Here is a 22,598-nt window from a genome sequence, read left to right as displayed (position 1 = left end):
CTGGCTGCTGCGGGTCAGTGAGGGACGGACGACTGTGATGATTCCTGCCTGGTTCGCGCGGCGGATGGCGGATGCGCGCTGTGCCTGTCCGTGACTGCCTGCGAGAGGAGCTGGCTGGCGGCGCATCGGAGGTGTCTGACCCACTGGCCAGAGGCGGAGGTGATCTGGAGGGACAACACAGAGACACAGAGCCCAGAAAGCGAATGCCGGCGCTGCCACAGGAACAGCTTGAGGGGAGCCCCGGGACGCGCGGGATCCGGACGAGCAGCGACGCATAGCGGGAGCCTGTGCTGCCCCTGCGACGGGAGCCGAAGGTGACCGGAGGTGAGGCGCCGCCGCCCAGAGAGCAGCAGGAATGGAGCTATGACGCACTCGGGTCAGTGGGAGACATCGGAAAACGGTCCGACCAGAGCCTACCCCTCTGCACGGGGAACTGAGGTGAAGTGAAGCGGAGTTATTGTTTCCACCACTGACGGAGGAGATGGCTGTCTCCTGAGACCTGGGGCAGTAGGGAAAACACACGCTGCGCACACACATCAACCAGAAGGCGGTGCAACAGCGGTGTGCGTCCTTTCCCCATTTCTAGATCAGAAACAAAGGCGTCACTTGGCACCACTCCGCTGGCAACATCGTGGGTCTATATGGGCAGAACTATAAGAAGGTATTTATCGACCCTGCACACATTTCCCCTTTTTCCTTTGTGCCTTTTTCAAAATGGCTGTGGCCATAAAATGGCAGCAATAAATCGCCCCTGCATCGAAGAGGCCCACGAGGCTTCCAGGTCTGACTCTGACTCCCCCACACAGACCATATTACAGATAAGACTCCCTCCCAGCAAGAGAGGATCTGGTCTGGCTCAAACAGAATCTAGAATCTGACTCTGCCCTCCCTGTGCCTAAAAGCAACAGAAACTAACAGAGGACTGCCGTAGCTATCTCCTCTACTTTGGCGGCCATTTTGGAGTGGTCTGACCCTATCTCTCCTCTCTCCTAATCTCAAGTACCGAGTGTCTACCGTTTATTGCAGTATTATACCTCTACATGTACTTAATGCACTAACGGATACCTCATATACTTCTGGCTGCTCACTAGGGGCATCTCTGACTCCTGCTGCTTTTCCTTTGCACATCTATTATGTATATATACTCTGACCTGGTATATCATTAATATTATACTCCTTTATGTATATTACACCCCTCGCACTTTCAATATAGTATTGCACCGTTAACTACCTCATATCTCTAAAAACTACATATCTCTTCACTCTGTATACGTGTATCTTGTTCTAGTGTAGCACTAATATTACACCTCTAGACTATCCACTGTTATAAGCTGTACCCTTCTTCCTCTATCTCAGTACTGCACCGACTGCTACCTCATACTCTTATTATTACTATTACTATGCTACCTCATACCTGTATTATTACTATTAGTATTTTTATACCTATGCTACGTCAATCTCCCTTCACATATTTCTGTCTCCATCCTTTGCGGTAAGGTGAACCCATTCCACTCCGCTCCTTGGACTGCACCAATTAACACCTCCTACATCCTGTTTTCGTTGTATTTTGAGTCTGATTGTGATTATTGTATTTAGATTTTGATTCTGACCATGTTTACAACGACTGCTGAATCTGATAGTGATTATTGTATTTAGATACAGTGATTTAGATTTAGATACATACTACCTCATATCTTTTCTTGGACGCTACCTCATATCCCTTTTGGATGCTCACTAGTGTCACTTATAACGCCCTAGCTCCTACATCCAACATTACAGCCTCTAAAATGGAGCGCAACGGCAAGCACACTTTTAGAATTAACTACCCCTCCACCCTCACCAAAAAAGCCACTAAACGTTTTAAACATAACTTCATGAGGTCGCACCCTGAAACACCCTTTGCCGACACCTACTTCTCACCGGGCAATGGAGCCCTGAATACCGATATCATCTTCCACACCTCACGCAGAGCCCAATGGAGAAAAGCGTTCCTAACCCTACTTACCGTCTCCTCCACCAGGAAAACAACTCATGGCCTAACTCTCTCTATCACACCTTCCCACCTCTTCCCTGGCAGGACTACCATTACTATCTATAACAACGGGATTGTCCTAATTCAATCCACGGACAAGAACCTGGAACTACTAGACAACCTGTTCCCCAAGTTCAAAGAGCACCTCTCCAATCTGCGGACCCCCACCCTGATCTCCACCAGCACCATCACCCCTGACGTCGCAGCCCCCACCTACAACACCTCTACCCCCAGCACCCCAGTAAATAACCCACCTGCTGTTAACACCCCACACTCCCCAAGGACAGACTCCCCCAGCACCCCAGTAAATGGCCCACTTGCTGTGACAGACACAAATGTCGCCACCTCTTATACTAACCGCCCCTCTAACGTGATCCCTTTTACCCCCACTCACATCCCCCCTATCCCTCTCCTCCCTGACATAACAACCCCCACCCGCAACACGCCACCTGAACACACCACCGCTCGGAGTTTATCCACCCCCCCCCTCCCATCCCCCCCACAACAGACGCCTCCCCCTCCCCAGCTCCCTCCCCACTCTCACCCACGACACTCTCACACCTGACAGAACAACTCTCACCCACAACACGCCACCATCTGATAACATCACCACTCGAAGTCTATCCACCCCCCCCTCCCATACCCCCCACGGCGGACACCTTTCCCCCCCCCCAGCCCCATCCCCACTCCCACCCACGACACTCACACCCTCCCAACAACACACACAGAACATACCACCTCACTTACCTTAGCATCCCCCTCTCTCCCACCTCCTATTCTCAGCCCTCACTACCCTCCGGTCTCCCCCACTGTCTTCAGCCTTCACTCACTCTTCCACTCACCTGCACCCTCTCCCACTGGCGGCACTACCTATGCCTCCCACCCACCGCCATCACCGCCTACTTCACTCACACCCCCCGCCCACAAAGACGCCCACTCTTTGAATGCCATCCCACCCATTTGCACCGCAGAACATTCCAACAACGCCAGTATATCCCCCCCTTCGATTCCCTGCCCGCTTTCCAGCTCACTACACAACCACTCACCAATGGCTCCCACCACCTACGCCATCCCCAATGCTCCCCCTGACCTGACTTTACCCACCCTCCAACAAGTCAAAGAGGATATTCTACAAATCAAAAAAGATGTCCGCGCAATCAAAGACCTGCTCTCATCACAGCCCAGTCCACCTCCCATCATCCCTCTACCCTACAAAGGACGCACCCGCCCTACATACCCTCGCCTCCAACGACATCCGCGCTGGCCGACTATCCCCGTTCGCAACAACTCCCACCGCCCCAGCCGTGTCCTCAACCCACTGTCGGACCGCGACCTATGCTCACTCCTACGCTCTTATGGCTCAGGTCCGGTAAAACACATACCCAGCACACACGTCCCCATACCCACAATTCTTACAAACCCTCTGAGGCTCCCAACACTCAACAACAGAGGTTCCATCCCTAACAACCTCAGAAAAGTTCCCCTCACTCTAGAAAGCTCGACCACCCCTCTCTCTCCCAAACTCAAATGCATCCTACTCAACTGCAGATCGGCCCAGAGACACTCCTCCGACATCGCAGATCTCGTCTCAGCTAGGGATCTGGACCTAGCCATTCTAACAGAAACTTGGCTCACTAAAGCCTCTACCCCGATTATGGACATACTAGTCCCCCCCAACTATCACATCATTAGGTTAGACAGGTCTTCAGACAAGACGGGCGGGGGAATTGCATGCATTTTTAGACGCAACCTCTCCGTTACTAAAGTCACCTCCCCCTCCCTCTCCTCCTGTGAACTCCTCTGCCTCGACATCACCAGCGAGGGCAAACAAGTTTGTGCTCTACATCTCATCTATCACCCGCCTGGTGACAATCTCATATTCACCCAACAACTCATGGACATGATCACTTCTAATGCCGGTCGGCACACCACCCAAGTCTACCTGGGTGACTTCAATCTCCACTGGAACGATCAGAAAGACACAGTGGTGAATAGTCTCAAAACTTTCCTTAATGCACTTGACCTCACCCAAATATGCGATAGACCAACACACGACAAAGGCGCGATACTTGATCTCATCATTGCCAAAGAGAATTCTACACAACTGGAGACGATTCTACCCTGCGACTGGTCAGATCACCACATTATCACCTTCTTTATCAATGAAAAAGTTAAACCTAACCCGGCTCAACCAATCAAATCCAAAACATGGAAAAGGGACATGAAGAATCTCAACCCCTCTACTCTGCCTCCCCACATCGGCAATCTCCTCCTTCCCCCTTCAGGTGCCTCGGATTTTCAATCACTGACTGACCACTACCTTGAATCTATGAATACATTAGTCAATGAAGTCGCCCCACTGCAACTAAAGAGAGTCTCCACCAAAACTTCTAACCCCTGGTATGACGACAGACTCAATGACGACAGGCGTTCGATGCGAATGGCAGAGCGCACCTGGAGAGCGGACCCCTCAGCACTGCACCTCAAAAGGCTTAAAAACAAGAGAAATGCCTACTTCAGGAAAATAAAGCGCACAAAGTTGGACTTCTTCAGCCGCCAATTGGACCAAGCAAAAAACAGGCCAAGAAAACTCTTCGAACTAATCAAAACCCAAACAAAGGCACAACCCTTACAATCAAATAGCACAACAAGCGACACCCCACACTGTGAAGACTTCTCTGCTTTCTTTAAGCTAAAGACTGACAACATAAGAAATGACCTCATCATGGATGTAAGCCGATTCCCCAACCACACAAGAATGGCTAACACTCAACCTAAAAACATGGCTTCCTGGCAGTACTTCGATACCTACTCGGAAGAAACAATACACAAACTGCTCTGCACCTTGAAGCCCTCTAACCACCTCACAGACCCTCTACCTGCTAATGCTGTAAAAGACTTCATCCCCTTGCTCCTCCCTCTCTGGACCAAAATCATCAACTGCTCACTGCAACAAGGCCTCATTCCAGACTCCCTCAAGGTGGGGCAAGTCACGCCTATACTCAAGAAACCTACAGCTGATCCGTCTGACCTAAACAATTACCGGCCCATCACCAATATCCCCACCCTGGCCAAACTGCTGGAGAAATGTGTCCAACTCCAACTAACAAGACACATTGACCAATTTGACCTCCTCAACTCTCATCAATCAGGCTTCCGAGCGAAACATAGCACGGAAACAGCTATGACACACATAATTGATGACGCCCTCCAAATTCTTGATCGCAATGAGTCCTGTCTCCTCATCCTTCTTGACCTCTCGTCAGCATTTGACACGGTCAAACATGAGAACCTGCTGGAGCTGCTAAGCACTAGAATGGGTCTATCGGGAACGGTTCTCAAATGGTTTTCGTCCTTCCTACACAACCGGTCTCAGAAGTTCAAGATCGATAATGTGCTATCTTCACCTGTGCCTGCAGATCTAGGTGTTCCACAAGGATCCTCCCTCTCCCCCACATTGTTCAACCTCGTCATGGAACCGCTCGCCACCTTGCTCCAAGCTTCTAATGTCCAATTCCATATGTACGCCGACGACACACAACTGTACCTAAAGCTTCAATCTCCGGAAGATATCAAACATCTGAATTCCACGCTTATTAACACTCAATCTTGGCTAGCCGATAATCACCTCAAACTAAATGCTCTGAAAACTGAGTTCCTTCTCATCTCACCCCCGGCGAAAATTTCCACCACCCAAACATGGCTCAACAACCTAACAGCACTCAATGTCCAACCCACCATCGTGGACTCAGCGAAATCCCTAGGCATCACACTGGACGCCAAGCTCAACATGCAGCAACACGTCAGCAAAGCCACAAAAGCAGCTAATTTCCAAATCAACACACTGAGGAAAATCAAACCCTTCCTCCCTACTGAAGACTTCCAAACTGCTGTACAAGCGTTAGTCATCCCTCGAATCGACTACGGAATTGTGACCCTCAGCGGACTCCCGCTATCCACAACAGCACCCTTAAGAGCCTCCCTGAACGCTGCCGCAAGACTCATTACTGGCTCAAGAAAACATTCGCATATTTCCCCAGATTTAAAGTCCCTAAAATGGCTGCCTTTTGAAGCCAGAATACAACTAAAAATTGCAGTTATGACACACGCGGCCGTGCACCACAATGCACCCAACTACCTCGCTCAAAAGTTGTCCATATCAGGAGGTTCGAGATCCAATAGAAGCTCAAAAAATCTACTCCTGAAACCCCGTAGATTCAGGAAAGAGAAAACTTACAAGCGCTCCTTCTCAGGAATGGCACCCAGGATCTGGAATGCGCTCCCGCCTGAAACTAGGCGTATCTCCTCCGCTGCACTCTTCAAGAAAGAGGTGAAAACCATCCTTCTGGCCAAGATCTCCTGAACCTTATAGGTGCTGGATCAGAGACTCTGCATTGCCTTGTATCAATGCTCACCTTGTCCTTTGGCACTATACCTCTACTTGATGGAGACACTACTACGCTACTTTCTTCCTACCGACCAATATATGAGACACATTGGGTCACTGATTCACCCTCCCGATGCCCCCACTCAGTGCGCTCTCTATACTAAAACACTGGTATAAGCCTTCCACACACCCAAGGTGTACCTGAACACCTCTGTAATGGGATCAATGACTTGTGCCGTTATATTACCTGTTTACCTGACTGTATATTGATATGTTTTATGTATTTTATTATTATCCTTTCATGTTAGTGACTACTACATTGCTCCCATTACCTCTGTTCATTCCTACTGGCCCTACCCTGTCATTGTGAAGCGCTCTGATATCTGTAAGGATCTTGTTCGCGCTATATAAAACTTTGAATAAAAATAAAATAAACAGTCAACCAGCACACTCAGAGACTAGTAGGAATCAGGGGGCACCTCTAAGGTGCCCTCTGGGTGCATGTCAGGACAAATACAGTACTGGCATCAGTATGGATTTGTCAAGATAAGGTGTTTGATACCAAACAACATTATTTTCAGTGAAGCCATTCTGTAGCTGGGTAACTTGAAATGATCAGTGCCTAGTACACATACATAAGATGGCTTCTTGAACAATTGAAACGTTGAGGCAATGGAACTGGGGCATATCTGCTCATGCATATAGGCCCTCACATATAATATAATGCACCCTGCCTTAGGAGTATAAGGCCTGCTGTAGGGATGACTTACATATATAGTATATGCAGTGTGCCCATTTCGTGTTTTCAAAATGGTTTGCACCATATTAGGTAGCCTGCAATGGCGGTCTACATGCAATTTGTATGTGGGTCCTTTAGGGTGACATAATACATGCTGCAGCCATTAGGAGCCCTCTTTAGTACCATGCTCTAGATAGCACGGGTACTATTTACTATGAACTTACAGGGCTGCTAATGTCCTTGCCAATTGGTTTAACAATTGAACATGTAGTTTGTTTTAGGGAAAGAGTACTTGCACTGGGGCCAGGTTAGCAGGGACCCAGTGCACTTTCAGTCGAAAAGCATCAGTACTAGAGCAAAAAAGTAGCAGTGACCATGTCAAAAGAAGACACTTTCCTACAAACCTGCACCGTGTAATTTTTCTGTTAAAAGTTTTTTCATAACCATTGGCTGCTATGTATGTAGGAGACCATAAAGAAGTTAGATTATAAAGCGTAAATAACCTAAAACTGGTTGCTGATAGTCATTTTTAAAACATTGTCCAAGATGGCCGCTTGGTAGGAGCTCCTGTAAGAGCTCCCGGTGCTTGGGATCCCAATTCGGGCTTTATCCCTGCTAAGCACCCACCATTCTTAAGGAACTGCACTACCAAAAGTAACTGGATGGCGAAAGTAACTGGATTGAAAAGTAACTGGTTTTTCACGCTTACCTGCATGACGGAGATCGGGAGCCTGCGAAGACCTCTGATCTCCCCTCATCCGCGCCGGACTGCTCCTGGACGCTCGCCTGCAGACACCCCCATCGCCTTGCCGAGACTGGGCGGCTGGAGCTTGGGGACGGAGGATTGATCGGTGAGTCGGTGCGGAGGGTCGGAGTCGGCTGGAGCCTGTGGAGCTGCTGAGGGTTTCACACACGCCTGAGCGGCCGCAGCTGGAGTCTGCCCCGCCTCGCCGGGCTGCTGCGTTTCTCCACAGGACCCGGGACGGAGGTCCGGAGCCCACCTGACTTCGGGCGCTGCACACGGCTTAAGGAGGAAGGGGTCAGAGGCGTGGATGAGGGGCTGCAACGGGAGCAAGCACCGTGAGCCACCCTGTGTGCGCAGGGCTACGGTGAGACACAGCATGTGCGGGGGGCTGGAGTCCGTGCATCCTCGGGGATCGACCGCTCACTGTGCGATGCAAAGGAGGGCAGGGGTCTGATCGCGAAGCGGCCACGACGCCTGGCAGAGCGGATCGGCGGGACCCCCGTGCTCCCCGGCGGTCGTGGAGGCAGAAGAGGTGTGGGACTTGGCGGACCGGCGGAGCGCGGGCGAGCGAGGGCTTCCCCGCCTGGCTGATCGCTGCGGGCTGAGTCCAGCGCATCCTGCCCTGCCGGGTGTGCTGTGTGCCTGGCTGCTCGTCCTCCGCCTGCAGCCACCGTCGAGACACTGGAGGAAGCTGGCGCCTTGCTGTCGGGGGGGGCTCGCCGTTCTCGCGCTCACGTTTTTGATGCGCTGCACAATTTTAATACACAAGAGCAGAGGCAGCCCCCTTCGGCTCGGAGGTGAGCCTGTCGATCTGGGCGCCACTGCCACCGTGATTTGCAAACGCTGGCAAAGATCGTCTTTGCACCTGAGGCTGGGACTGCAGAGCACATGCTGAAGTGAAGGCTGGAAAAGGTATTTACTTTGCCCCACTCGTTTTGCTGGATAAGATACTTAATTTGCCCCACTCGTTTTTGAACCTCCTTTGTTCAAAATGGCCGGGGCTATAAACTGAGCACTTAATCCCCTCCTATACCGCCTGAACCCACGAGGCCCCTCAGCAGCTCCACTTAAGATAACAAAACTGAGATAAGACTCCCCATGGCATGCAAGATCCTGAGCCAGCCGGAATAGAATCTGAAACTGCTCTTCCCTGCTCTGAAAACAGCAACAACTAAAAGAGGACTAATGATTCTATCCCCCTTACTTGGCGGCCATTTTTAGACTACTCTTTCTATCTTGGGCGGCCATCATGGACTAGTCCTTCTGACTACTGTTTACTATCGGTACCACAGACTTTACATAGCTCTGTATTTAAATCTTTGTGTGCTAAGTGTCTGCCTTGTACTGCAGTATTATATTACTATTGGTATTTTACACTTTATGTATCCTACACCCATTTTCACTTTTCCTCACCGACAGTAAAGTCCACATTTGTAAAGCGCACAATCACCCGTAAGGGTCTCTAGGCGCTGGGGGGCCGTTGGAAAGATTAAGCGAGCTATTGCCCAGAGTCACATGGTGCTGGGCTAACCTGCCGCCGGAGCCGGGGATCGAACCGTGGTCCCCAGATTCCAGCGTCAGTCGCCCTGGCCGCGGCGCCACACCTCTTCGCTACCTCATATTTTACCGGTTGCTCACTAGTGTCATATTTGTTTATTGCAGTCATTTGTTTGCACCTATATTGGTTCTAGTAACTCATTAGTATTTTATCCCTATTTGTACTCTATATATGTTGTAAGCTGCACCCATCTCACTTTTATCCCTATTATTCACTGATTGCTACCTCATTTATTTGGTTCAGTCTTGTAAGCTGCTCCCATCTCACTTTATCACTATGATGCACTGATTACTACCTCATTTATTTCGTTTAGTCTTGTAAACTGCACCCATTCACTTTCTATTCCTGGATTACACCGATGCTACCTCTCACAGTCTGATGTGTCAATTTGGCTCCATTTAACTGATTGCTAACTCTCATATATTGTACATTTTGTAAGCTGCACCTGCGCACTGTTTGTTCCTGGATTGCACCGACTGCTACCTCTTATATTTTCTGCCTACTCTTGGTCACTCACTAGTGTCACTCCTATGCTTTGTAACCAACGGTTGATAGTTGTTTTTTGCATATGTGTATTATTATCGTTCTTCCTCCCACACCCACTGTCACAGCCATCCTAACATGGATCTCATCGGCAAGCACACATATAGAATCAACTACCCTTCCACTCTCACCAAAAAAGCCGCTAAACGCTTTAAACACAACTTCATGAGGTCGCACCCTGAAACGCCCTTTGCCGACACCTACTTCTCACCGGGCAATGGAGCCCTGAACATTGATATCATCTTCCACACCTCACGCAGAGGTCAATGGAGAAAAGCGTTCCTAACCCTACTCACCGTCTCCACCACCAGGAAAACCGCTCATGGCCTAACTCTCTCTATCACACCTTCCCAACTCTTCCCTGGCAGAACCACCATTACTATCTACAATAACGGGATTGTCCTAATTCAATCCACAGACAAGAACCTGGAACTACTAGACAACCTGTTCCCCAAGTTCAAAGAGCACCTCTCCAAGCTGCGGACCTCCACCCATAACTCCTCCAGCACTATCACTCCTGACGTCGCAGCCCCCACCCACAGCCCTTCTAACATAGCTCAGCAGAGGATCCACACGCACTTCACCTCTACCCCCAGCACTCTAGTCAATAGCCCTCCTGCTGTTACCACCCCACGCTCCCCAAGCGCAGCCACAAATATCTCCCCCTCATACACTAGCCGCCCCTCTAACACTATCCCCTTGATCCCCACTCATATCACTCCCATTCCTCTCTCCCCTGACATAACAACTCCCACCCACAACCCCTCTTACCTAGACCCGCACCAGAACGACACACATAACGACAAATCCCACCCTTTGTTCCCCCCCACTCTCAGTCCCCACGTGAGAACACTCCCCCATACATCCTCGATACCCCCACATCCTCGATACCCCCAGGCTCCCTTCCCCCCACCTTACACCCCCCACGAAAGCCTCTGAACACACCACCGTCCGGAGCTTACCTCCCCCCCTCCCCCCGCGACAGATCCTTCTCCCTCCCCTGCTCCACCCTCCCAACTAGACCCACAGAACATACCACCTCCCTTACCGTAGCATCCCCCCCTCTCTCCCCTCCCATTCTCAGCCCCCACTACCTTCCTGCCACCCCCGGTGTCTTCAGCCTTCACTCACTCTTCAACTCATCGACACAGTCTCCGTCCGACATCTCTACCTATGCCTCCCACGTTCCCCCTACCTCACCCACACCTCTCGCCCACAAATTCTCCCACACATCGAATGCCATCCCACCCAATATCACCGTAGAACCCTCCAATAACGCTAGCATATCCCCCCCTCGGTACCCTGCTCGCTTTCCAGCTCACTACTCAACCACTCGCCAACGGCTCTCATCACCAACCCCATCCCCAGTACACCTCTGGATTTGATGTTATCCACCCTCCAACAAGTCAAAGAGGATCTCCTACAAGTCAAAAAAGATCTCCACGCAATCAAAGAACTTCTCTTCTCACAGCCCAGTCAACCTCCCACCATTCCACTACCCTACAAACGACGCACCCTCCCCACATACCCTCGCCTTCAACGACCCCCGTGCTGGCCGACTATCCCCGCTCGCAATAACTCCCACCGCCCCCGTTGTGTACTCAACTCCCTGTTGGACTGCGACTTATGCTCCCTCCTTCGCTCTTATGGCCCAGGTCCGGTAAAACACATAGCCATCACACACATCCCCATACCCACTATTCTCACAAATCCCCTGAGGCTCCCAACCCTTAGCAACAGAGGTTCCGTCCCTAACAACCTCAGAAAAGTCCCCCTCTCTCTAGAAGGCTCGACCACCCTTCTCACTCCCAAACTCAAATGCATCCTACCCAATTGCAGATCGGCCCAGAGACAGTCCTCCGACATCGCTGACCTCGTCTCAACAATGGATCTGGACCTAGCCATTCTGACTGAAACTTGGCTTACTGAAGCCTCTACACCGATAATGGACATACTAGTTCCCCCCAATTATCACATCATTAGACTGGACAGGCCTCCTGGCAAGACGGGCGGGGGAATTGCATGCATTTTTAGGAGCAACCTCTCCGTTACTAAAGCCACCTCCCCCTCCCTTACTTCCTGTGAACTCCTCTGCCTCGATATCACCAGCGAGGGCAAACAAGTTTGTGCTTTACATCTCATCTATCACCCGCCTGGTGACAACCTCACATTCACTCAACAATTCATGGACACGATCACATCCAATGCCGGTCGGCAGACCACCCAAGTCTACCTGGGTGACTTTAATCTCCACTGGAACGATCAGAAAGACGCAGTGGTGAATAGTCTCAAAACCTTCCTTAATGCGCTTGACCTCACCCAAATATGCGATAGACCAACACACGACAAAGGCTCGATACTCGATCTCATCATCGCGAAGAGGACTCTACCCAACTGGAGTCGATCCAACCCTGTGACTGGTCAGACCACCACATTATCACCTTCTTTATCAACGAAAAAGTTAAACTTAACCCGGCTCAACCTACCAAATCCAAGACCTGGAAAAGGGACATGAAGAATCTTGACCCCAATACCCTGCCTCCCCACATCGGCAGTCTCCTCCTTCCCCCTTCAGGTGCCTCGGATGTTCTATCACTGACCAATCACTACCTTGACTCTATGAATTCAATAGTCAACGAAGTCGCCCCATTGCAACTGAGGAGAGTCTCCACCAAGATCTCTAACCCTTGGTATGACGGCAGACTCAATGATGACAGGCGTGCTATGCTAGGCAGAGCGCACCTGGAGATCTGACCCCTCATCACTGCATCTCAAAACGCTTAAGAACAAGAGAAATGCCTACTTTAGGAAAATAAAGCGCGCAAAGTCGGACTTCTTTAGCCGCCAGCTGGACCAAGCTAAAAACAGGCCAAAAAAGCTGTTCGAACTAATCAAAACTCAAACAAAGTCACAACCCTTACAATCAAACAGCACAACAAGCGACACCCCACACTGTGAAGCCTTCTCTGCTTTCTTTAAGCTAAAGACCGACAACATAAGAAATGACCATATCATGGATGTAAGCCGATTCCCGAGCCACACCAGAATGTCTAACACTCAACCTAAAAATCATGCATCATGGTTGTCCTTCGACACCTACTCGGAAGAAGCAATACACAAACTGCTCTGCACCTTGAAGCCCTCTAATCACCTCATAGACCCCCTACCTGCTAACGCTGTAAAAGACTTCATCCCCCTGCTCCTCCCACTTTGGACCAAAATGATCAACAGCTCCCTTCAACAAGGTCTCATCGCAGACTCCCTCAAGGTGGGGCAAGTCACGCCTATTCTCATGAAACCTACAGCTGACCCGTCTGACCTGAACAATTACCGCCCTATCACCAATATCCCCACCCTGGCCAAACTGCTGGAAAAATGTGTCCAACTCCAACTAACAAAACACATTGATCAATTTGACCTCCTCAATCCTCATCAATCAGGCTTCCGAGCGAAACATAGCACGGAAACAGCTATGACACACATAATTGATGACGCCCTCCAAATCCTTGATCACAATGAGTCCTGCCTCCTCATCCTTCTTGACCGCTCTTCAGCATTTGACACGGTCAAACATGAGAACTTACTGGAGCTGCTAAGCACTAGAATGGGTCTATCGGGAACTGTTCTCAAATGGTTTACCTCCTTCCTTCATAACCGGTCTCAGAAGTTCAAGATCGACAATGTGCTATCTACACCTGTGCCAGCAGATCTAGGTGTTCCGCAAGGATCTTCCCTCTCCCCCACACTGTTCAACCTCGTCATGGAACCGCTCGCCGCCTTGCTCCAAGCATCCAATGTTCAATTCCATATGTACGCCGATGACACACAACTTTACCTAAAGCTACGATCCCCGGAAGATATCAAACTTCTGAATTCCACACTTAGTAACACTCAATCTTGGTTGGCCGATAATCACCTCAAACTAAATGCTCTGAAAACTGAGTTCCTACTCATTTCACCTCCGGCGAAAATTACCACCACCCAAACCTGGCTCAATAACCTAACAGCACTCCATGTCCAACCGACCATCGTGGATTCTGCGAAATCCTTAGGCATCACACTCGACGCCAGGCTCAACATGCAACAGCACGTTAGCAAAGCCACAAAAGGAGCTAATTTCCAAATCAACACACTGAGGAAACTTAAACCCTTCCTCCCAGCCAAAGACTTCCAAACTGTTGTACAAGCTTTAATCATCCCTCGCATAGATTATGGAATTGTGGCCCTCAGCGGACTCCCGCTATCCACAACAGCACCCCTAAGAGCCTCCCTGAACGCTGCCGCGAGACTCATTACTGGCTCAAGAAAACATTTGCATATATCCCCAGACTTAAAATCTCTAAAATGGCTGCCTCTTGAAGCCAGAATACAGCTAAAAATTGCCGTTATGACACACTCGGCCGTGCACCACAAGGCACCCAACTACCTCGCTCAAAAGCTGTCTATATCAGGAGGTTCGAGGTACAATAGAAGTACAAAAAATCTACTCCTGAAACCTCGTAGATTCCGGAAAGAAAAAACATACAAGCGCTCCTTCTCATGAATGGCACCCAGGATCTGGAATGCGCTCCCTCCTGAAACCAGGCTCATCTCCTCCACTGCACTCTTCAAGAAAGAGGTGAAAACCATCCTTCTGGCCAAGATCTCCTGAACTTTATAGATGTTGGATCAGAGACTCTGCATCGCTTTGTATTATTGATCACCTGATTGTTTCTTGGCACTATATTCTTACCTGATTGTGACACCACTATGCTACTCTCCTACTGCCGACCAATATATGATACACTTTAGTTTGTTGAATCACCGTCCCAATGCCCCCACCCCGTGTTCTCTCTATCCTAAGAAATTGGTATAAGCCATCCCTACATCCAATGGTTACCTGAACTCTATTGTAGCGGGATCAATGACTTGTGCCGTCTTATATTATTTGTTACCTGATTGTATATCTGTATGTTTTCTGTACATTATTTTTATCTTATTATGTTAGTGACTATTATACTGATCCCATTATGTCTGTTCAGTTATATTGCCCCTACCCCTGTCTCTGTGAAGCGCTCTGATATCTGTAAAGATCTTGTTCGCGCTATATAAAACTTTGAATGAATGAATGAATGAATGAATCATGGTCACGTAGAGTAAAACCAGGACCATTTGCTTCAGAGTCAGAAAAAACACAGGATACTTATGACAATGTCAGGTAAAAAAAAAAAAATCTCTCTCTGCAGGATAAATACCCTTTTTGATATGGGCCTATTTACTTTAAAGTAAGTACAAGTTGTGACCACCCTCAGTCCTTCAGTGTGTAACATGTCACTGGTATGTGCCTTCAGTGTGGGTCAACCTTTGTCTGCCTTACTTGGGAATAAATCATATGGCCTTTGATGCAGACAGGCAGAAAATATCTGTAAAGGATGCATATACTGCCCAGGATAGAGAGAAGACTCTGGAACTCACAACCCATATAAGGAAATACCTCTTTTTTGTATGGCCAAACAGACCTTAGTGCCAGTGCCATTACCTCAAAATGTGTATGTCGAATTTGGTCACACCTAATTGGAAACCCTAACTTATCTGTAAATCCCAGCATATGGTGCCCACGGCATGTAAGTTAAGAGGATCACAACAGGAATTGAATCACTGGTTGTGCCATCCTTGGGGAGACAGGAGTAAAGCTACTCTCCTTCTGCCTTTGCAGACTGGAAGAGCAGTTTTTACACTGCTAGCCAGACTTTGCCGTTCAAACCTCAAGTCACTTCCTGCACTACGAATAAGTCACCGCTATGGCAGGCCCATCAGGCAATAATGCACAGCATAGTGAATCCAGTAAGATTCACGCTGCAAAACTGTCATTTTTACTGAGGAAAGTCTTGGCTGCCCAAATAGCAAGTACAGAGTTGTACACTGACCCCTCAGCTGTGCTTTCTCTGGAACAGTGCAATCGAAGTGGATAATCCAAGGTATCAAACAACTCGGTACATTGAGCCGACATTTTTTCATTCACCAATAAAGAGTTAAAAAATGGCTTAGGAGCTAAATAATTTTGTTTGGTGTACACTATGGCACCACCCCATTTTCTACCACTATGGCAAGAATAGCATGTCTCTTCTGTTTTAGGTTTTCAAAAGTAACTCAAAGACAGGGGTGCCACCCATTCAAAATCACCTCGATCATAGGAAAAATTGTAAGCACAAATCTATTTAAAAGTGGTTTAACTGGACCTGTCAACATGGCATGGACTTCGAAGAAGATTACCCAAAGGATCAGTTCACATTTAAAGTTCTCAGAGCTTCTTGAATCATTGATAGAACATAAAAGGCAGACAGGGATAAATTAATATGGTACTAAGTCACGGATTATTGTAGGGTTCAGGTCAAAGTCACATTGTGGTTGAATTCAAATTACCATCAACAAGGCTATGACATTTGACCCAACTTCTAGAGAGCAGGTATTCGCAAAGAACTACAGTCATGCGACAAAAATAATTTACTGAGAATTTTTTGCAAGTCTTTACATGGCCAGGCCAATTGCAGTATGTACATGCACCCAAACAATGAAGGGTTAAGCTTAAGGAGAACAACACTGCAACTTAAACAAGTCAGCACATTTTACTCCCCCAGCTATTTTAAACCAATTCAAAATTACTTTGAAATTGCTACGGGGAAAAGCCCATGCTGCACCTTGTAAGCACTTGTTAAGGTTTCCAATCAATCTCTCTTCAGCGCTGGTTAATTTTAATGTGCTCGAGGAGGAGATTTCCAGTATCCCCCAAAAAAATGCATGCCATACAGAAACCCCCTCCACGCACTGCAGCACCCAAGAGACGCAACAGAGGGTTTAAAAAGGTAATTTAATGACTTAACAAAACAAGAAAGGAAATCAATCCCGAGACGTGGCTCAAATAAGCACTATTACGAATGAGACCAGGGGGTAGATGTATCAAGCTTTTTTCTTGTCGCAAACGCTGCGATTCGCAAAATAGCAGCGTTTGCGACAAGAAAAACGGGAAATGAGATGTATCATGCAAAAAGTTTGCAATATTAAGCAATCGCAAATTTTGCGATTCCTTAACATTGCGCAAGCATTTAAGAAATCGCAAATTGCGATTTCTTAAATGCTATGTATGAAACATTTCATTTTAGCGAATTTTGGCTAAGAAATCGCAAATTACCACCAACTTGTAGTTGGTGGTAATTTGCGAATTCTTTTACAAATGCACTTTATGCAATTTGTAAAGGTGCCATGTGACGCTCATACATGCCCTTAGGGCATGTATGAGCGCCATATGCGCACACATGACTTTTTCAGGGTTGCTGCAGGGTGTCCTTGAGACACCCCTGCACCCTTGAAATTATTGAGAATAATTTCACATTCATTCCTATGGGCCTCCTGGCCCATAGAAATGAATGAGAAATTATTCCTTATTTGCGATTAGCAATTTGCTAATCGCAAATAAGGAATTTTAAGAAATCGCTAAAAAGTAGCGAATTTCTACATGCATACCATTTTGCAATTCCCAAATAGCGATTCCTTAAAAATCGCTATTTGGAAATCGCAAAAGGGTATGTTGATACTTCTACCCCTAGGTTTCTTGTGTGCATTCTAGGTTAGGAAGATAGCACCAGGTTTGTCTGTTCCGTTTCAAAAACACAAACAACTGAGACAGCTTAGCAGTTAGCTGGAGATGAATTTTGTCACTACAGACAGACCAGCAAAGTTCATAGCGTGGGAGTTTCTTTAAGGCCAGCAAACTTTCCATGCAAGTCAAACGTGTTGCCACAAAACAATATTCGATACATACAGCAAAGCATCATGGCTGCTGCCAAGTTCAATACTAATTGGGCAGGATTGTTTGGGCTTCTTCATTTCTCACTACAGTGAAAAAAGCGGTAGGACATGTTGGAGCAACATTTCAACACAAAATAGTTTTATGGTAAAAAGAAACGATCTTCAAACTAATGGCTACCATAGAGAGTAGAAGAGGGGGTGTTTAGGCGCAACATGAGGAAATTAGCTAATAGAAAGTAAACTGTAAAAGTAGTGCAGTCAAACAAACAACTAAACACAGCCATTCAAGTTTGGAGCTGCCAAACTATGGACGTCAATGCAAAACAAGAGACCACCACAGACCAGCACGGAGGGAGAGGGGAAAAGAGACCAAACAATATTCACAACTGAAACGATTAAGTGCGTTTCCCTTTGTTTCAGACTCTGGCCGCCTCATGCTTTGACTTTCTCAGATCATAGTGATCTCAGCATTGCACACATAGGCCGCCATATGTCAGATCAAACTACTTTGGAACGTTCCACTTTCTGCCAACTCCTTTAAAGTTTAAATGCGTCAGTATTTTGGCTCCATTCCCCTTATGTTGCAGCTGTTCTTCCAACTCAGAACATTCTCGTACATTCGAAGTACAAAAAAGGCATGAAAATTAAATCAAGTCCTCCTCCTTGTTTTTCCAACAGGTTTTCCCCTCTGGTAACAGTTTTCAGACACGCAAATTAGGGAGCAAGCATTGCCATATTTAAAAAAAACAAAGCAGCAATTTGAAGAACCACTTGGAGAATCGTGGAGCCTTTTGTTAACCCATTTTTGAAACTAAATGCAAAATGGGAAGCAAAAAAAGGGAAATGCAATACTTCTGTATGTGGAAATCAAGGTCTTGTGCTATTGCTCCCCTAAGAACATTACAAAACATAGTATACAATTCTGGTTTACAAATTAAAACAAATAGTTTCAAGATTTAACACACAATTAATATTTGTGACTATTCTGGTCTTCTCATTGGAACCCCTTAAACTCAACAGAAGCCTACTGGTTATTAACTAGCAAACACAGACAGCAAGTCAGGAAATATTTGGATGCAAAATGTTATCAAATGACCATAATGACACTAACTGGTGTCGGTTGCTTCGCCCGTTACCCTGCAGAGCTCATGTTAAGATACAGTTTACAGTAGAATCCATTTCAGCACACACGTATGCTATGGCCATATCCAGAGCAAGCCAGTTGCCTTTCATATACAGTGTATAATCTATGAGTGATATTAAGTGGGGTAAAAGAACACTTACGCATTAGAAAGTCCCGGATTTGCTTGATGAGATTCCGCAGGTCTTCGTTGCTTCGGTCCACTTTGCCCTTGGTTGCATTTGTTTTTAATAAAATCTCTTCTGCACTTCGCTTGGCTTCATCCGCCCTGACTTTCGACTCCGCAACCTGGTAGATGTATGTCATCAACAATAAGGTTAAATCAGCACAAAAGTGATGGATGGAAGTGCATGCATAAATCTGAATCATTGATAACTACTCTGGGGCATTCGATTCTACAATGCTTCAGTCATTACAAACAAGGAACAACCATATGCAATTCTATCTTTATTCTGTCCCAAAAGGGTCCACTGACTGCAGAAGAAAAGTACCCCAGATTAAATTTACCCTACTTGGGTTTTATTGGAGAGGGGCAGCTTGAGTTCCTAGAATACTCAGGTGCATTCCCTTTCACTTGCCTGCAGGGGACACACGGCAGTACAGTAAGTATGGGTGGTTTTGACTATGTATGCCTTTCCTGTAACTACATAACAGCAGTGTAAATATTATTTATACATATTTATTGATTAGCCATTTGCATATGGGACAAAGTACCTTAACACTGCTTTATAAGGATACTCCAAGTAACCAAGTAGTCTGTGACCATGAGGCCGCCGGCCAAGTGCCTTTCTGAGGTCGTGGAACTCCGAGATGACTTGGACTACCCTTTTTATGTACGGTTGAGCGTAGTTTATTTCTTCAAATATACAGATGCATTTGTTCTGCATTATTTCCATAACTGCCATGCAGCCCTCTTTCATGTTTGATGCTTTCAGAGAGTCCTTTGACGTGTATATTTTAGGTTAAAAGTAAGAAATGGCTAAAAGTTTCACGGAAGACATTGAACAGCAATTTACAAGAGAACATCTCCATTTGCTGGAGCATAATTCTGGTTCATGTATAATAATTCATCTACATGGTTCAAAACGCATTTTGTATTGACTTTCCAAAAATCCAAAATAAATTTTAGGAAACGATCCCATGTTTACCTGCTTCTGCCATGTTGAAATTTTTTTTTTATTTTGTTTTATCAGCACCAAATACGAGTTCTGAAAACCAACACTTAATTGGACTATGGCTTTCAGCTCTTCCTTTCACTATTCTACTGGGTAGGTCTGGGCATGCCAGGACAGGGTGGTTGGTGCTCCAGTAGAGGAATATAATCGGTTTTATTCTCCCACTTTCAGGCGCACAGTGTCTCACAACCAAAGAGGAAGGGGTGAAAGGAATTGGAAACTTAGGTGGTACTGCCCTGACTGGTAACGTGGGTTGTACTCTAACAGCAGCATAACCAACCGGTAGGTCACACCACCAGATGTCAATCATTTACATGGAGGAGAGATCTGTCCACGTAATTCTGCCTTCTACTTCCACTGCCGAGGTAGTACCCTGAATTTTACTTTACTGTGTGGAGACGAGCCTTGCAAAGTTTGTAATAAAAACCATTTTCTAACTGGTCCAATTCTGGGCAGTTTTACTGGGGCACAGGGAGTCAACCCAAAGACCAGCTGGGAACCCTGTCCACTTCCGGGAAGGTGGAAGTGGGGAAGAGGGAGAGACTGGAACCCGAACCAACAACGTTCTTTCTGACCACGCTTGAAACCAGGCCTCTTTACCATGAAGTTAAATTGCATTTTGAATGCCACTCAATCTGCATTTTGATCAGTTCTGAGGTAGACATTATATTTTCACTCTCTAAGCGTATGGGTACTAAATACTCTGGGCTATAAAGATATTCAGAAAGCTTACCTACAATGAATATTTGTGTTATGGTTTAAAAACGTCATAAGGTCCACAATGAAAATGTATACTGTCATAATAAAACCACAATTTACCATGTTAGAAAGTTGCTCCACTTCAGCCAGAGCTCCCAGAATCTCTCTATCAAAGTCTGTAGCTGTCAACCATGCATTGCGCGCCACTGTGACCAAACCATCACAACCAGGCCCGCCACATTTTCTCTCGCCATCATCTGTTTTGCAGGTCAAGCCACCACATTTTGAATCGGCGCACAAAACTCCAGGTGGATTTCCACAAGTCTATAAGAGAAAAGGCTTCATGTCACTCAAACACAATAAGACATTAGCAGAAACAAAAAGGTTAATAGATGGCAGTCGATGCTTAGATTGCACTTCGAGTCAAAATGTTTGCACAGTCTGTAATGTAAACCGACTACTTTGACTATTTCAAGAAAATGAGTTACAAAAGTGTGCATAGAATATGTTCCTCCTATTTAGGAAAGCTACAAAGACGAGGCTTAATATCCAGTAACAACTGGCAAATTCTCCACTTTAGCCCCTGAACACCCTCTACCTTTCTGAGTCTGGTAATGTAATATTAACAGAAAAAGGAACTTCTACAAACGCATATTTCGCTGTCTGAAATGGAATATCAGCAGAGAAAAAAATCTCCAGACAAACCCAAAGTATCAGTTAAGGAAAGCCAGTGGAGGTTGGCTGGTGACGTTATTTTCCAATATGCACGCTAAAGTGCCATCTCCAGACTTCTAAAACGTATAATTCATGATCCCAAATAGGAATATGAAAAGCATAAAGCCTATTTAGGGTTTTCTTTATTGAAGTACTAACACCAAATGTACTTGTTTGTATGAGCTTACATAACAGAAAATACAATTTAAAATAAGCTAAAATAGTTGGAAACATTTGCACATAAATTGTGTATTATTTGAAAACACGTGATACAGGAGTACATCTCAGATACATCCAAACCACCGGGCAAGATGCTGGCCAACCTAGGCCAGTTAATATTAAACATATCCATCTATAAAATAGTTTAGGTTGGGTTTATTAAACCTATAAGACACTGACACCTGTGGTGTTTGGTTCTTGTGCAGCAATTACCTTTTCCTTCTTTCTAGTAGAGGCGTGTGCAGGAATCATCACAATGACCATATTGTCCCTATGGGGGCTAGTGTGCTTTAATGTAAGCCTGGTAGGCTGCTCTGGGTATTATGGTATCCTTTACTGGGGGTGTGTTTGAAAAGTTTCAACACTCCGTCCATCGTTTTATTTTGTGATCTTGGTATTATGGCATCATGACTAGCACCACTCCCTGCAAGACTGAACTGGTGTATGGACTGTCTGATGTTCCTTCTTCCTTGGCTCCAGTCATGGCTGTTCCAGGCACAGAAGATCCTGACCCAAGATGGCCGACAGGTGAGGAGCTCCAGCCTTTTTGGCTTAAATCCCTAAATTTCCCCCCTCTCCTAGACCCGTTTACTCACCAGGATCGTGCTCCAATCGTTTCTCCAATCTCCTCTTCTTGGATTCGTTAACCTCAGACGAAATCAGGAGAACTTCTCTGATCGGCAGAGCCAGAGCAACATGGCAGTTGCCCGGTGTAGCTACAGCGACAGCTGTAAGGGAGATTGGCCCCAGCACACGCCCATGGCCGTCATCTACCCAGCCAGGCTTCTGGCATATTTCTCTGCGCCTCTCCGTTGCGGACACCTTATCTCGCCCTCCCTCCTGACGAATCGGGGATGGTCG

The 22,598-nt window shown here is 46.8% G+C and overlaps 1 protein-coding gene across 1 annotated transcript in view; it reads right to left on the bottom strand.

Moving 5' to 3' along the window:
- The window catches only part of LAMB1 (laminin subunit beta 1), a 298,596-nt gene that overhangs the window by 40,191 nt on the left and 235,807 nt on the right, over nucleotides 1-22,598 (bottom strand). Inside the window, exons 27-28 of the mRNA XM_078680114.1 lie at nucleotides 20,925-21,128; nucleotides 19,074-19,218 (exon numbers count right to left, since the gene is read on the bottom strand). Of these exons, the coding sequence (XP_078536240.1) occupies nucleotides 19,074-19,218; nucleotides 20,925-21,128 (349 nt within the window). The remainder of the gene's footprint in view (nucleotides 1-19,073; nucleotides 19,219-20,924; nucleotides 21,129-22,598) is intronic.

The sequence above is a fragment of the Lissotriton helveticus genome, chromosome 1_1, assembly GCF_964261635.1.
Source record: "Lissotriton helveticus chromosome 1_1, aLisHel1.1, whole genome shotgun sequence".
Lineage (NCBI taxonomy): Eukaryota > Metazoa > Chordata > Amphibia > Caudata > Salamandridae > Lissotriton > Lissotriton helveticus.
The sequence above is the reverse complement of the archived record's forward strand: the minus strand, read 5'-3'. Positions and strand labels throughout refer to the sequence as shown.